We start from the raw sequence: 16,600 nt of genomic DNA on the forward strand, positions 1-16,600 counted from the left end.
GAGGAAATTCAGACCTACCTCATCTCAAGAGACAGTGCAAAAGGGAAAGGGGATGGCCAAGCCAATGGCCAAGGCACGGGAAGAGCTCAGCCACATCCTTGGGGAAAATTTTAATGATTTTCTTTGGGTGCCATTTTTATAATGATAGTTTTTGTCCCAGAAATATTCAGAAATAAGCCTGAGAATTTTTATTTGCAAATTAGCTTGTTATGAAATACTTCCAAGTCTGAGTTGCTGGACTTCAGACTGAATCATAATATGGTCTGAGATCAGCACAAAACAAGCTGGGGAAAAGTTCTAGAACTGTTGATCAGCATTTCATGGGGCCTCACTATTCTTAAAATCAAAGATATACTGGTATTTCTAAAATGTAGGTAGAGGGGTTATAATTGGGTGAGGACTGGAGTGTGTGTTTTATCCTGGAAACTAAGATTAAAATTATGTCCCAGACAACATTACTGGAATTTCAGCTATTAATTTCTGAAGGTCTGGGATGTATCCTGTTTATCCTCATTTTGGACACACATATGAATGTACATATTTTCAGAAAAGCCCATACCTGATAGACAATACAACAGAAACAATTCCTTTGGACTTTGTTTCTCAATCTCTTTCTAGGAGCTACTACTGTCATATTCCCTTGATTAAACATACAAATGGGGTCTGTGTGCACACATGGAAGAAATAGCAAGAGTTGAATCTGAAATAAAGTAGGGCTTTTGCATCCATTTTATAGCTGCGATAAATAACAGGCAGAATTGTCAAAGGAATCTATAAAACATGCTATTACATTCTTTCTAAAAGAGTGACTGCTCAGTTTTCATTACAGACCTCATCTTCAGAAGGCATTTAACATGCTCACAATAGTTAGAGCAGCCCTGCTGAGTGGCTTCATCCTCTTCCTCTGATTCCAAAATGATGTGATGGCAAGAAATGGTTTAACCCTGTCACCAGAGTGTGGGTAGTAGTATTTGACTGGACTAATCAAACCTGACAGACAATTTTTAACACAATTATTCACCTCAAAAAATCATTTGTTGTGAGAAATGAAGTTGGTAGCCTAATATCCCAATACATTGGGATTTATAAAAAGAGAACTTCAAAAAAAGAAAAATAGCACAACAACCTGAGCTCCCCATGTACCAATGTTTTCAGCCTCTAGTGGTTTACATACATGTGAGCCAGCCTGTTTCCAGTAGTAATTGTTGTATTGGTCAATCATGCATTTTGTCTTCTCTTTAAATTTTTCTTCAGAGTCAGTCGTCCACCAAGGGTTTAGATTTCCGCTTTTGTCGTATTTCCGACCTCAAAAAGAAAAGAAAGAAAACAAATGTTTTTGCAGGAGAAAACTTTTACAGTTTAGGAATATATCACCTTCAGAGAAATGTGAGGTGAATGTTCTCATGGAAGTGTGTGTACAGTGTATACAGGATCAGTGAGCATAATCTTGACCCCATTCAAATCAACAGTGAAAAGCTGGCATTCTATCTATTGTTATAATTTCCATTTGCAGAAAAAGATAGTAATGACTAATGAGTTCTATAGTACATTTTATAATTACATAGTGTAAGAGGCACTTAGCTTTCTTGCAAGTATAATTGTACTTTTCATCCTCAGACCATATGTCTTTCATTCCGAAAATATGATGATAACTAATTTATTATTAATTCTTCACTTGATCAGGAAAAAGTCCATTTCATGCAAACTTCTGAAGTTTCCATTTCTTATTTTGGAGCAAAACCAAAACTCATGAAAACAGTGGGAATACATACATCCCATTGCCCAGGCTGATGGTTACAGCAGTGGCTTCTTCCAGCCTCAGGTCCCTGCTCCCTATCATTTGTAGGACAGTATTGAATCTCCAGCCAGTCAGACACAAGACATGTTGGCACTTTTCTGAGAGTATGTTTAGCTGCCCATGCAGATGCAGCCTTGCTCTGTGATTTGATTCCTCTCTGCAGCTGCAGGAGAGAGAGGTAAGGAGCAACACAGACATAACACCAAGTACTGAAGGCGTTTTGTTTAATCTTTTTATTTATTTTTTTTTCCTCTGTGTATTGTCTTGTTCAAGGTGACAAATTCCCTAGAGATGTATTTATTTCTATATTTGGAAGGTAGACCCTGGAAAGAGGGAGGGGTCTGCTTAGGGAATCAAATCTTAGGTTCCTTTCTGAGGGGCAGGAGACAAGGTGGAGGAGATTAGGTGCTCACCTACACATGGGAGGAGTTCATGAAGAAAAATGTCTTTCTGGACATTCTGGAGTGTTTTCTGACACAAAGCATTGGGGAGCATGAAAACAGGATACATCATGGGTTTTTCTTCTTGTTTCATTGTTGGTTTCTTTGTTTGGTTGGGGTTTTGTTTTGTTTCCTTTTTGTTTTTTATTTTTTGAGGTTTTTGGGGTTGTTTTTTTGTTTTTTAGGTGTTCAATATTACACAACCCAAGTAAACTCCTCCTCCTGGAGGAGGAGGTTCCAGTTCCTTTCTCCCTGCACCTACCTCCTCCCCTCTCTCCCTTCACTTTCTCTCAGGAGCCCAGTTTTTAAAAGCACTTTGCTGAGACAACCAAACCTAGGTAGTGGCAATGCTCCACTCCACCCAGTTTGTCAGGACAACTGTGTTGGGAAGGTAGAATTAGAAAGAAATTATAAATGTGACTTTGTAGCCAGAAAGGCTAAGGAAGAAATACAAATGATAGCACGGTTTGAATAATTCAAAGAAACCAACCGGACTGGTATGCCAGAACACATTCTTTCCTGCAATAAAACCAAGCTGAGACCCCTCATCCCAGCCTTATAAGGAAAGGTCTGAAGGACCCTGAGATAACTAAAAATATGCAAAAATAGCGATTTCTATAGGTTGTACACAAATGTTACTATATTAGTATACTTAGAAAGATTGGTTAGTTAAGGAATAGAATATTCAAAGGTATAGGTTATATAAGTAGTGGTATAGAAGAGCTCGGTCTCTTTTTTTGCTCTCTTTTTGCTCTTTTCACTCTCTTTTTTCCCGGCTCTCTTTTTTCTGGCTCTTACTTGCTCTTTTTTTTCTCTCTCTTCTTTTCCGTCTCTCTTGCCCTCTCTTGTTCTCTCTCTACCTCTCTACCCCACGCCCTGAAATAAACTTCTAACACTTAACTCGATTATAGAGGTCTTTGCCGTGTCTCTGACCGTCCCCAGAAAGCGTCTCCTACACAACTGGACTGACATTTTCTGACCATTTTTTCCCCTCTCTCTTTTTTTTGAATTTAATTTTTATACTTTGCAACACCTTTTCTGTACCACTCTTGTTCCAGTGTTGTATTTTAAAACTTTTGCAATTCTCTTTTGAAAAATGTCAAACCTGAAATGAAAAGTTTTCTTGGAAGTAATTTTTATCAACCAGAAATTATCCTTTTACCCTTCCCACTCCCCCCTTCCCCCTGTTAGGAGTTTCAGAATCTGTTGCTGATTTAGTTTTCATTCAAGACAAAAAAAGAATCAAAACTGTGGTATTTTTTACTAAATAAAATCCAAATCAGACAAGCAAGATTCCATACAAATAAATCTAACAAATACAAATTTATAATTTTTTCACACAAACTCAGCACCATTAAAACCCCAAAACTATAAATGCTACAGGATATACAAGTCAGCTTTCTAATCTGTCAACTCTGTAAATAAAAAAGTTATCAAAATGCAGTCAAATACTCACCATTGCTATCGAATCCATGAGTAAACTCATGGCCAACAATCACTCCTATGGCACCATAACTTAAGGACCTGCAATACAAAGAAAGTTTCCTCAGAAAGTGTTCACAGTCATGAACGTTAAAGGACAGAAGACCTCTGGAAAGATCATTATTGATATAAAAAGAGGGTGAGGAGGCAGGGGATATGGGTATAAAGATCAGACCTACACAATTTTGACTTAAAGATGTTGAAAGTCTTAATGTTAAACTCTTGTTTAAAAGAAACATTTAGTCTAAAACTTTGAAAGCATTGTGGTAGTTCACTCTTCCAACCAAATCCCTTAACAACCTCATATGAGCTCCAAAACATCTTCAGCTGATGGCATTCTGTATATCCTGGCTGGGAACAGGACAAAGTTACAGCTGTAACTACTCTGAAGCAGAGACTGTATTTTGTAAAGCATTAACAAATCTCCATTTAGTTTTAAAAAGAAAGGTCATATAATACCCTTGCACCTACTCTAAAATAGGGCATGATATATAGTCAGATCTAATGTACCGAGAAAACAAAGTAAAAATAAATACTTTGTATTCCTGATTGGCAATTAATTATATCTTCATTATTATATCCCAATAATTCTGCTTTTAGGAGAAATAGGGATGAAAGTGGGAAAAGTTCAAGGCTTTTTTACACTAAATACAGTGGATTTCATGAGGGTAGGTGTTTAATTCAATGCAACTGTCTTTCATTGAGTTGCTTTTTGTGATTTTAATTATTTCAGTTCTTGAGATGTTATACTTCGAAGTAGCTTGTAGTATTTCTAATACATCTTACTGAAATGGAAGAAAGGCAGAGGGTTTTGAAACAACGTATTATTGGACCTAATGATCCATAGGGCACTAATTGCTCATCTCAGTTATGTCCAAAAAGAATTATATCATTTAATTCCCTCTGCTCCCATGAAAATCCTCCATTTTTTTTTTTCTTTCCTAAATGGTACTTTGCATGTGTCAAAATCTCCCCTACTGCTTTTTAGCCCAAGTACTGTTACAAACCATCGCCAAAAAATGCAGGTTAAAATTATATGTTTCAGCAATGGAAATATCATCCTTTTGTGTGACAAAGTTGTAATTTTGTGTAGCACACAGTGATAATTACTCCTAATTAATGTACTATGTAAGACTTGTTTTGCATATCTGAAGTAGAGGGGTTATACAGGATCTTTTACAGCTGGAGAAGTATAAAAATAATGGCACAAAACATGTAAAGAGATTGAGAAGCAACAAGCCCTATTACTAAATACATCTTATTTCTCCTCTAAGGTTCTTTGCTACCATGAGTGACAGGACAAAGAACAGGCTGGTGTTCTGGCACTCCTACAGCTTTCCTTAGCTTCAAAAGATGTGGGTAAGGTTGCAGTGAATTTTGGCCTTTGAACCTGTGAACTCCAACTCAGCATTTTGTCCAGCTTGACAACATTTTTTTCCAGAAATTTTCCCAGTCATATTCATGTTTTTTACTTCTGGGCATAGTTGGACAGAGACGGAAGGGATAAGTGCAGTCCAGCAGATTCCATGTTGAAGGGGAACTTTCTGGGACTGGGGAGGCTCAGAGACCTGTAAGCTATGAGGTCAGGTAGTTTGAAGTCTCTGCTTCAATATACCTGGCACTGAAGAATCACAACTGTGAACTATGGCATTTCAATGATATTTTATTTAATGTATTGAGATGTAAAAGTGACAACTAAGCTTCACTTCATGCAAATGGAGTAATTTGGTTTCGGTGGTTGTTCTGGAGCTGGACACTAAAATGTCACTAAATGTTAACTATTTGCTAAGTCAGTTTTTCAGCAAGCACTAGTGACTTTTGGATGGTTTATCAGTTCCACTGCCATGTAGTTTCTTCTAAGCAGATAGAAAACGTCTAGAATATTTCAAGGACAAAAGCAATCTGTTGTCTGATATAATCCAGCTACATTTGTTTACTAAATTTCATTTTGATACTTACTCAAGCAAAACCAATTTAAGCTAAGGTAACCTTTAAAGAAGAGAAATGAGCAGAGTATAATGCTTTGAAAGAACCACAATTTTATCACTATGGCAGAAGGTCAGGATACAGAGAAATCTCTTCAGAAAGCAAAGCTGGAAACAGATCTGCAATAACTGTAACAGAAAATAAGTTCGCCTTAACAAAAAAGGACTTTCTTCTATCCCCAATTAACACTTGCAAAGTCACCTGGCCCACAAGAATTCTCTTTGAATACAAATTAATTTGTTCTTAAATTGAACGTGTCTTTCTACATATATTGCGAAATTTCCTGTTTACAAGGACACAGTCCAGATTGGATGAGGGCAAACACAAAATGATCGAAAAGTTTGATTTTTTTTTAACAAAGATTTATTAAGGATATATTTCACCAGTAACTGGTTTTATATAACTGCAAAATAACTTTCAGAAACTGCCATCAGAAACTTTTCATGGTCTTATTCTTCCCTAAAATAGAAAGCTATTGAGCTGCACAAAAGCAGTGATTTTTCAAAATTTAATATATGTGACCTATAATTACCCTTCCTCAGCTACATTGGTACATGGGCCTGCTCAAGCAATCTCAGAAAATCACTTACGCACATGAAGAGATTCTCATGTACCTCGACAGGCACAGACAAGGGCCCACTGCTAATCTTGGATAATAGCAGAAAGTGAACAATAAACTGATAATAATTGGCTTCTCAGGGTATTTACTTCTGTTTAGGAAGTGTTAGTTATCTGATTTACAATTCCTTTTAATACCTGCCATGTGCACATTGCTGCATCTGTGTGCTGTAGCATTGAAACCCTTCCACTTGGGTGCACTTAATTAGCAATTCCTGTGAGAAATTAGTCATCAGTTTAAGACAACAGCAACACATATGGCTCCCAAGGGTAAGAAGAAGTATTGCACAAAGCAGCACTTCTCAAAGGCAGCTCTTCCAGTAGCAAAAGCAGGAGAGAAGAAACAACCCAAGGGCCAAATTTGCCCTACAGAAGGACAGCAGTTTTCCTAGGTGCTACATTTCAGTTTCCTTCAGAATCACAGCCTTCTCCACACCCTCTTCTTTGTCTAGATGTGTTTGCAGCACCTTTCCCTGGTACTCCTCAGTTCTAGGTGGATGAGGTTCCCTGGTGCAGTACTTACCTAGGATACTCTGTTCCCCAAAAGAAAGGCTTTTGAAGTTCTCCTGCTGGAAATCCTGCAATAACAAAAATAAAAATAAAAGAAAAAAAAATAGTGATGTCAATAGAATGCAATGCCCAAGGGTTTGAATTTTGTGACCTCATTTGTTTGGTTTCAGAAGGTTTTTCAAGGGGAACTTTCCCTCGGGCAGTAGAATGCAATAGAGAGGATCTCAGAGAGGCAGCAGAGATCCTGCCACATTCACATCTGAGTAAATGCAAGAGTTCCTGTCAAAAATAACCCATGTTAACCCATGTGTCCTATGAAGAGTACTGGACTGTCCTCAGATGTGTTGACTGATCAATAGACAATACATAGGTAAAGTGCAATAAGAATTAAAGTACCATTAGCTCAGTGAGGCTTCAGTGAAGCAAGAAATACGAAAGTAATAAAATAAGCCTGATTCTATTTATTCTATGAAGAACAGAGGTAAATGAACATACTTAGGCACTTCTGTAAGGGAAGACTGTAGATTATTAAGGCTGTAGGCTCAGCCTAGCTACAGATATTACCTGGCTATTTCTTGTAGACTAACCGGTTGCCAAAAAAACATCAGTGGAGACACTTTGGTGAATGATGAGAATCAAAATAGTTTCTCAAATTCAAAGTCACAGGTTCATTCATTTGATTCTAACCCTATTTGGTTTTTTGTTGATAGTTTGGTCATGGATTTCTTTATATCTGAGATAAGGCAACATCTTTGTCTTTTCCTTACCAACTCTTTCAAAACTTACATTCAAATGAAAAAAAACAAAAAAACAACAAAAAAAACCCCAACCCACCCCATTAAAACAAAAACCCCAAACAAACCAAGCATGTTGAGTGTAATTCATGCCAAGTGATGTGGCATAAGGCATGTCCTCCTGGCCTGCCCAGCTGCTTTCTTCTGTTGCTCCTCTGTGATGGGCATCATTCCCTATCTGCAATTAGCTTAGAAAAAGTATGGGCTTCAAACTTATGAGTGTTGTCTCAGGTTTTTTGTCTTCCTTCTCCAGCTGTTGTTTTATTGTTTCAGTCACAATAGCATTTTCTTTTCCAGCACTGCAAACCACAACTTTACCAATGTCAAGGACAGTTTTACTGATCTAACTCTCCTTGTTCCCCAGCGTACAGAGAAGATTATTTATTATTTATTATGCATGTTTTAAACATTTTAGGCAGCAATTGTACACTCATATAACCTGATGAAAATTGCTTGTTGGGCCTTAAGAGCTGTGTTCAGAGATTAAAATCTATTCTGAACTGATTACCTCCAAACACTGAAATTCAGAAGAGATTTTGGAATGTTTAGGTTCTGCTAACTAAATAATCCTATCCCCACAAGAACAGATGAGAGGAGCTGTGGCCAAAATGAACAAATGAGCCCATACTGAAGGGGGTGTGAACCAAGGTAGCACAGTCACCCCAGAAATCATGTTTAATGATCACACAATCCTGGGTGCCTGTCACTGCACAAGAGGCTATCAAAATCTTTTAAGGAGCTGCAATTATTTTTTCCAGGTATAAACTTGTAGTGAATTTGCACTTGTCTGCAGTAGAGGTAATACACATTATTTACAGCAAATTAGGTGCAAATCTTCACTCAGGCTTATCTAGATACACTGAATGTGTCTTCATAGAACATTGCTGAAACACAATCAGCTGTGAGTTAAGCCACGAGATAGTTTTCACTGAACAAGTCATTGTGAATGAATGGTAGGAAGCTGCAATGCTGAATCTGTACAACAGGTTGGTAATTATTTTACTCCAAGTCAGCATCCATTTTAGGTTAGTTATCACTCCTTCATTAGAAGGAGTGGTTTCTACTTCTGTGCATGTGTGAAAATACCACTGTAGTTTGAACTAAAGGAAGCTTATGAAGTATTTTCAGGCCCAAGCAGAGTCAGAGGCCAGTAGAATGTAATACACATTTCAGAATCCTCAGGAAACTGGAATACATTATCACCAGCAGGAGTTGTTTTGTTTGAGGGGTGCATGTTTTTGTGGTTTTGTTGGTTTTGTTGGTTTTTTGGTAAGAAAAGAAATAAATCTAGGTTTGAAAGTGATTCTTGGTGAGGTAGTAAAGCAAATGGGTGCCATTCTCCAGAGGTCAGCAGCACTGAGGGCCTGAGGGTGCTTGGCCACTATTCCAACACTAGAAGGAATTCATTAAGAACTGGCAACACTTTCTATGCAATGTCTCCTTGAGGCAAGCAACAACTACATCATCCTTATGGGGAGCAAGGATAACAACGTCTTATACCTAGGATGTCCTTGAAATTGTAACATGAGATTGATCACCAGTCAGTTTCTTATTTTGTGCTGATTTGAATCCCTCGATTTAAGCAATTCCCCTGTGAAGCATGTTTCTTTTTTTGCTTGGCATTTTGCACCTAAAAGAATTAATGACAAAACTCAGAGAGCTCATAGCAGGCTGCAAATGCAATAAATACTAATGGGATTATTTCTATGCCACTGGAGTTCAGGCAGGCAAAGGACAAATCTGAAGGAATAAGACAGACTTCAGGGAATTTCACAACTTAAGGAATAGATACAGGCACTGGGAATGTATTTTGAGCTAACACTTGACCACAAATTTAGCCTCTGTTGTGAATCTTTTAAAGCTTTCTCTCTACACAGATCCAGCAGAGAGATAGAGGCTGACAGTCTCTCTCTTTATACACTAGATTGCAAATGCAGGCCCAGAGACTACACTCAAGGCCATTACTCACCAACAGCACACAGAAAGAAAACTGTTATCTTATTACAGACTCCACACAGATCCATCTGCCATCAAGACCTAGACTTGCAGAATCTGCTTTGACTACCTTCTTACAACCTGCCTCAATCTGCAGCAATGCCACTGGGCTGCAGCATCATTCTGAGATGGGCACTGGTGTCACAGGCCACAGGAGCACTGCTCTGGGGGCAGCTGAGCTCAGGCTGGCACAGAATGGCACTGGTACCCTACATCCATGAGTCCTACTGGTGGCAAGGTAGAACAGCCAGGCTAGATCATCCTCAAGATGGACTTTCTGCCACTCATCCCAGCATGTTAGTGACCAGTTGTTCTGATTGCAGCCCAACAGTTCAAGGAGTTTTCACCTGACCATCCACTCCAGTAGCCAATTCTTCAGCAGTTTGTATTTGAGCATGTAAGGGGAGAAAGTATTGATATTCTTGCTAAAGAATAAATCATATTCACATCTTTCTCCTCCTCCACTGAGCTAGTAATCTCAATGTAGAAAGCTGGTCAGGGAAAGTGTATCCAGGATTTACTTCATCATGTACACAGGGACTGTGGTGAGCCTGGCTAGCTTGTATTCCCTAGATCTTTCTCCCTTGAAGATAGGAGTGACATTTGCTTTCTTCCAGTCCTCAGGAAACTCACACAGCCACTATAACTTTTCAAAGATTACCAAGAGTGGCTTCAGAATGATGTTGTGAGTTTGTAGGTGCACCCTGTCACAGCCCATGGGCTTGTGTTTGCCCAGTCTGTTTAAACATTCCCCAACCTACTCCTCCTCCACCAGGGGTAAATCCCCTCTGTTACCAGGTCCCCTGCCCTCATTCACCATGACATTTACCCTCAACTTGCTGCTGCTCCAGCTACTCTTGCAGAAATGTTTCTTCACATACCTTGCCAGATTCATCTCTAGGGAGGTTTTTGGCTTTCCAAACCTCTGTGTCCAACTTTCCTTTTAGTCACCTTACTGCTCTGGAATGCAGGAGCACTTCAAGCAGTGGAGTACACCTGGCTTACTTCAAATATTTCACTCTGAATTTATGCTGACCTTGAAGATCTTGACAGAACTTTGCCTTCACAGGACTACTTTTAATGTAATTGAAGGTTTCTATCTTCATTTTATCCATTATGTCATTTTCAGCATCTCTCTCCAGAAAGGTGCAGTAAAGCTTGTCAGAATGTATTTAAAATTTGAAGATTTTTTTTTTCCTCCAATTTTGCAAGGGCTTTACTGCCATTAATAAATCCATTTACTAGCTAATACCTTCATGGTATTATTATACACACTTTGCAGATGAATACCCTTACCTCAGTATAATATTGGTAGTTTACCAAGACACAAATAACTACATGTGATCTGATAATTCCCTGAAAAAAAATACAGAGCAATAATGATAAACTAAACCAAAAAAGCATGAGAAGACTCACCAAATCAAGAGGAAATTTGGAGTTCAAATCTATATATGAATTCATATTTTATAGTTCAATTACATTATTCAGTTATATGTGATGATGTTTTTAACTGAACAAGACAAAGCCTTATTCCAAGTTAGTGCATCTACAACTTCCAATAATGAGGTTGGTTGGTTTAAAGCAACTTCTGACAGGGTAGTGAATCGCATACATAAGTAACAGATACGGGAGACAGCTGTGCTAAACCGTGTGATATACAGGGTACTCTGCCAATTGGTGTACTGGCAGTTCTCGGATGTGTTCAAAAGCTCCAACTTGTTTTTTCAAGTGTCACTGAATGAATTCAGATGTAGACTTTTAAAGGGATAATATATAAGCCAAAGACTAACTGCTGGTCAGTAATCAAAGAATATTTAATTTACATAAGGAATTAAATGCGAAGACAGCTGGGGCACTGGTTAGTTTTCTAAAACAAGCCCAAAGGACAGGATACATCTGTTTAAAATGGTTCCACAGACTTCTGTTAGGACTATTGAATCTCATCCTCAGTGATGGTTTTGATGTCCTCTTTGGGGTCTAGCTTGTCAGTCTCAATGGCAAGGGGTTTCTGCAAGTTTTATCTCAGATAAAATACATGAGAAAACTTTTCAGACACTGTAGAGCACCCCAGACAGCTTTGAGCATCCATATGTAGGTGGCAGAGACCAAACTGTCTGTCATTACATGGACCTGAATCATACACCTTATTTTAAGTTTTATCCCGTGGACAAAGAGGATAGAAAACAAAAAAAAAAAAAAAAAAAAAAAAAAGTGTAAGAAAATATCAATTGTGCAAGGCACAGGAACAATTTCATGCAATGCATGAATACAAAGCTTAACTTTATGAAGAACTCAGTGAATGAATTCATTAAAGAGATACAGGGAAGTAATGGTCTTAAAGCAGAGGACTCTGCAGCCTCTGCTTCAGTTCTTGGCTCAGTTTCCCCTTCACCTGACAAGAGTCTCTTTTCTACTCATGAAAAAGTGAGAACCTGATGTTTACGAAACTCAGTAGGGCAACATGAGGAGAAACATGACGTGGTTTGTGAGGTGCCAAGGAATACTCTCTGCTGAAGGAGTAGGAAATGTGAAAACATCTGTTTTACAAGAAAATTTAATCTTTATTTTATGAGGAAAAAGCCTCAGTGGATTTCCTGGGACAAGGGAATGGGGGGTAGGGGGAGAAGAACAAATTACAAGTTCTTCTATGTTATATATTTATAGACAAGAATTTTAGAAAGAAAAAATAAAGAATGAAGGTAAGGGTCATGCACCATGGTTAAATAAAAGAGAATAGTGATCTTTAGTAAATAGGGAAAATTGAAAATGAGGGCTCACTTAAGACACTTTATGCTTACTTAATAACAGGGCTCAGAAAGTGTTCAGTCCAAATCTGTTATGTTCATTAACCTCCAGGAAACTAATGGCACACTTGAAACTACTTCATCATAACCTTACAAACAGTCCAGTTCTTCAGGGAAGAGAAAATGCCCCCAAGCACATTCCCCTTATCCTGCCCTGGCCATAGCACCAGGTGCTGTTTGCCAGCACTTCCCTGGCTCCTGGCAAGGTAAGAGTTCTCCCTTGCAGCTCACAGCATCAGTGAGCTGGCAGCATCAATATCTGCATGATGCTTTCTGTAAAGATGATACTTACTGGCCAATATGAGCTCTCATCTGTGGTTTTCTCTATGGATGCTAATATGAATGCAATTTTTAAATTTTGTTGTAAATTATATTTGCTTCCTGTAACATGTATTGAGGCTGCTCTCTAAAGAGGCCTCTTGACTTTCACTAGAGAACTGCAGTAACAGCGCAAATGACTTAGAAGGAGCATGGATATAAACTTACAGAGATAATATCAACATTAATTATCCAGTACATCTATTCAAGCTTACACCTCATGAGTGCATTGCTTATATTTGCCTCAGTTCACTGTAAATCTCCCTTTCATTACTGTTCACAGCCCACAAAGGTGACTATTTTTATATATTCTAGAGGCATACATATTCACACTTTGAAAAAACCCTAAACACACCAAATGTCTGATGAACAGTTCCCTTTTATCCTTAACATATTCAAATGCCAATATTTTAGTGCTATAATGAAATAAAACCTTTTCTTGAACAGAAGCATGCTAGCTCACTTTGATCATCACTTGTGTCTATTTTCAGCACATATTTGTTGACTGCTCTAGAGTGCATTAAAATAAACTAATCCTTTAGGAATGTGTTTTTGGTGTTCCAATTATGATAATTAAAAAGATAGTATTCATGCTGCTTAGATGATATGAAGTGTACTTATATACATTTTGAGACTCTAAAGGCAATGACATATACCTGTTTTCCTTGTTAAGTACCTATAATTAAAGGGGAAATCGACGAGCAAATGCACAGAAAATTGAAAAATTATCCAAACTAGGATTAAAAAATTATTAACAACTATTATAAACATGCATAGTGGTTCATCTAAGACACTTTGAATTATGGAAAAAAAAGAAAATAAATAAATAGAACTCACATACATCAGGAGTAAACTTGTATAATATAAAGTTAAATTATACATATTTTTTAAATTCTGCTCTTTGTGGCATATCGTACCTTGATGCAGCTACTTATTTCTCCTTTGGAGATATTAACAGAATCATTGGTTATTCAAACTATCAATAGTTTCGTAATGAAAATGGAACAGCAACAGCAAACAAAAAAGTGTTTACACTAAAAGACAGCAAAATTTGGTACATCTACTGCATATGCAAGATTTGCTATATTCTTCCAAATCTAATAATTTTTAAAATCATCTAGTTTCTATTCTCTATTAATTTTCTCTTTTAGTGAAACAAGTCCTTTTCTTCCAAGTAACTTAGTAGTCAAGTTAAAAACACTAACAGCTTACCTGTATATGAAGATCACATGGACTTGCATGGATATTCCAATATTTATGTGAGTGATACAGAGTACAGAGAGAGAAGAATTTGTGATCCTTCCATTGGGAGTGTCAGAGACCTCCCTGTGCTCAGAGCATAGAAAGTAAAAGTAGCTGTCTAAAGCTCAGAAGTCATCAGGACATTGACATTCCCTTGTGCAGGTACCTGACCATTGCTCCTTTTCAGAATCCATGGGTCAAGGCACTGATGTTTCTTCTTCTCTAAACTTTTTCAAGAAGCCTCCAGTGACTAATCAAGTTTAGAGTTACTGTGGTTTTGTTGATACCATCACACAGTACATTTCCATTTCCAAACTAACGGTCCTAATTTTTAGAATCAGATTTTGGAACCGGAGATTTTCCAGTTCGTGTAGAAACTACTTTCCATAATCAAATTCTATTATGCATTTTAAATTCTTATTTCTCAAATTCTTCTCAATAAAGTCACTTATAAAGAGCAAAAATAGATGGGTCTTGAAGACACTAAAGTCCAGTTTTCCCACTGAAGAGCAAGGGCACTCAAGCAGATGAAGAGGGTATCTGGTCCATTCACTCATTTACAGGAGTGTTCAGTCGTACAGGTGAAGGGAAAGAGTGTCAGTCAACTCCCTGTGAGGTAATTCTTCTGCTAGCACATATTCCTACCTTCCAACAGCCAGCAGCAGAGGAAATTGTCCTCCTGGGCTGGATTTATATACCTCTGTTCTTTTGTACAGAACAGAACACCCTCCCTTAAGCTCATCTTCTAATACAGTGAGTAGCACAGATCCTTGCAACACATCCCTCCAACATTTTTGGCAACAAATAATTGGTTCCTGCCTCCTTTTCTTATCTCTAATCAGTCATTAATTTATGAAAGGGCCTTCTTTCTTGTCCTATGACAACTTTCAGTTATTAGCACTGGGAAAGAACCTTATCAAAAGTGTACCATGGAAAAAAAAACATATCATCATATCAAGCATACTTACTTGCTTTCTGAATTAAAAAAAAAGCCCTAGTAGATTAAGAAAGCATGATTATTTTTTTTTCTAAAAGGAAAAACAAAAAAAATCCTACATTCTCAGGTTCACTCTTCACTGTTATATTATATGGTTATTCACTCTCTCTATTCAAACATGTAGTCACAACCACATTCCCTCATTTAAAGGATAAAATGACTTGTTTTGAAGATGCCTCTGAACTGTCTTTTGAAAAACAGGATTTGACACTTGCCACACCTATTCTTTTTGTGCTGAGGCCACTGTAAGTCATAGGCTATACATCAAAGTTGGTTGTTTGGAAATTGTTTGTCCAAGTTCCTTTGAAATACCCAGGGGAATATTATCTGGTCCTTATATTTGTCACAGTTCATTTTATGAATTTCCTCTACAGTCCCTTCTGACACTAAATTTAAAACAATTTCTGGGACTAACCTCTCACAAGAAAAAGCTCTAGGATTAGAACTTCCCAAACTCTTCCAACACAAAGAGTTATCTTATTTCTTATGCTTTAGAGACTTTCCTCTCTCAGTGGATTTGACAAAAAGGTTTATTATTAGTTCTTATGCTCCTAGAAATTTGGTCATGGAAATATTTTTGGGCTTGCTGTATCACAATTTTACATTTACCTTGCTAGAGTTCAAGCTTAATTCTTATTCTCAAATGACTCTGAGTTCTTTCTAGAACTTTTTTTCTGTTATTTAACTAGGCCTTTTAAAATGCCACAGCTCTTGTGCCATGTGAGCAGCCCCCAGAACTTTGCACCGATTACTACTGAAAACACAGCTACAGAGCAGTGAGGTAGGAGTTCTTCCCCACCAGGATTAATGGTAAGTCAGTAGTGATGTGTCAAATATTTATCAACTACTTCTACCAGAGAATGTTCCTCTCACGTTCTCCCACAAGGCCTCATGCCCCATAAAACCACACCAGCCAGCAGTGGAAGACAGTACTGTGCCTTTTTCTGAATCTCCCCTCATGTTGCACACAATTTATAGGGCATGATTACATTTGTACCTCTCTCTCAAGTATGAGAGGGTTTTGTTCAGAAAGAGCCACTTTTCCTCTTTGAAACAGTCCTAAAAGGACTGAGAGTGAGTGGCACTGTCCAAACTTCCAGGTCACTTGCCAGCAGAACGAGAAGGTCAGCAGTTAGAATAGAAAATACAATTACCTCTGCACTCATGACTGATGGGTTACATTTGACAATGCTCTGCCTCCTGACTTTTAGACACAGAGAGTGAAATTTTCAGTGGCTCCAGCCTCTCATCACAGTTTTCTCTAATGTGCCATGGCAGAGAAGCTGGGTCAGCTGAGCACTGCTCAAATTGTAAAGAACCTGATAATAAAGAAGGTATAAGAGTGATGGCTCTCATTTTTCTCTGAGCAGGCTTCCTCTCCACTCACACAAACCTTTCTAGCAGCAGTGGTGGCTGGAGGAAGAGCAGCTGTAATGCTTCTCGGGTACCTCAGAGTTGTGACCACCTCAGCCAAGCGCTCCCTCAGATGATCAACAAAAATATGACTGCCCAATGATGGCAGCCCGCTAATTAAGGGAGAGATATCTAAATCTAGCACTAATTTTAATCAAAGGAACTGCCTAATTTTTATACATGCTTTACAAATGAGATCACTT

General features: G+C 38.0%; 1 protein-coding gene and 1 long non-coding RNA gene across 5 annotated transcripts in view; one reads left to right on the plus strand and one right to left on the minus strand.

Moving 5' to 3' along the window:
• LOC111922893 (uncharacterized) overlaps positions 1–16,600 on the plus strand; it is a 340,899-nt gene that overhangs the window by 313,023 nt on the left and 11,276 nt on the right. For both annotated transcript variants that reach the window (XR_015284143.1, XR_015284142.1), the window contains one exon: positions 15,674–15,794. This is a non-coding gene — a long non-coding RNA (uncharacterized LOC111922893). The remainder of the gene's footprint in view (positions 1–15,673; positions 15,795–16,600) is intronic.
• The window catches only part of PHEX (phosphate regulating endopeptidase X-linked), a 105,968-nt gene that overhangs the window by 7,330 nt on the left and 82,038 nt on the right, over positions 1–16,600 (minus strand). For all 3 annotated transcript variants that reach the window (XM_086879907.1, XM_086879906.1, XM_023918494.2), the window contains exons 16-18: positions 6,848–6,902; positions 3,695–3,762; positions 1,175–1,305 (exon numbers count right to left, since the gene is read on the minus strand). In XM_086879907.1, coding sequence (XP_086736033.1) covers positions 1,175–1,305; positions 3,695–3,762; positions 6,848–6,902 — 254 coding nt within the window. The remainder of the gene's footprint in view (positions 1–1,174; positions 1,306–3,694; positions 3,763–6,847; positions 6,903–16,600) is intronic.

The sequence above is a fragment of the Cyanistes caeruleus genome, chromosome 3, assembly GCF_971803275.1.
Source record: "Cyanistes caeruleus chromosome 3, bCyaCae1.hap1.1, whole genome shotgun sequence".
In the NCBI taxonomy this organism is placed as follows: Eukaryota; Metazoa; Chordata; class Aves; order Passeriformes; family Paridae; genus Cyanistes; species Cyanistes caeruleus.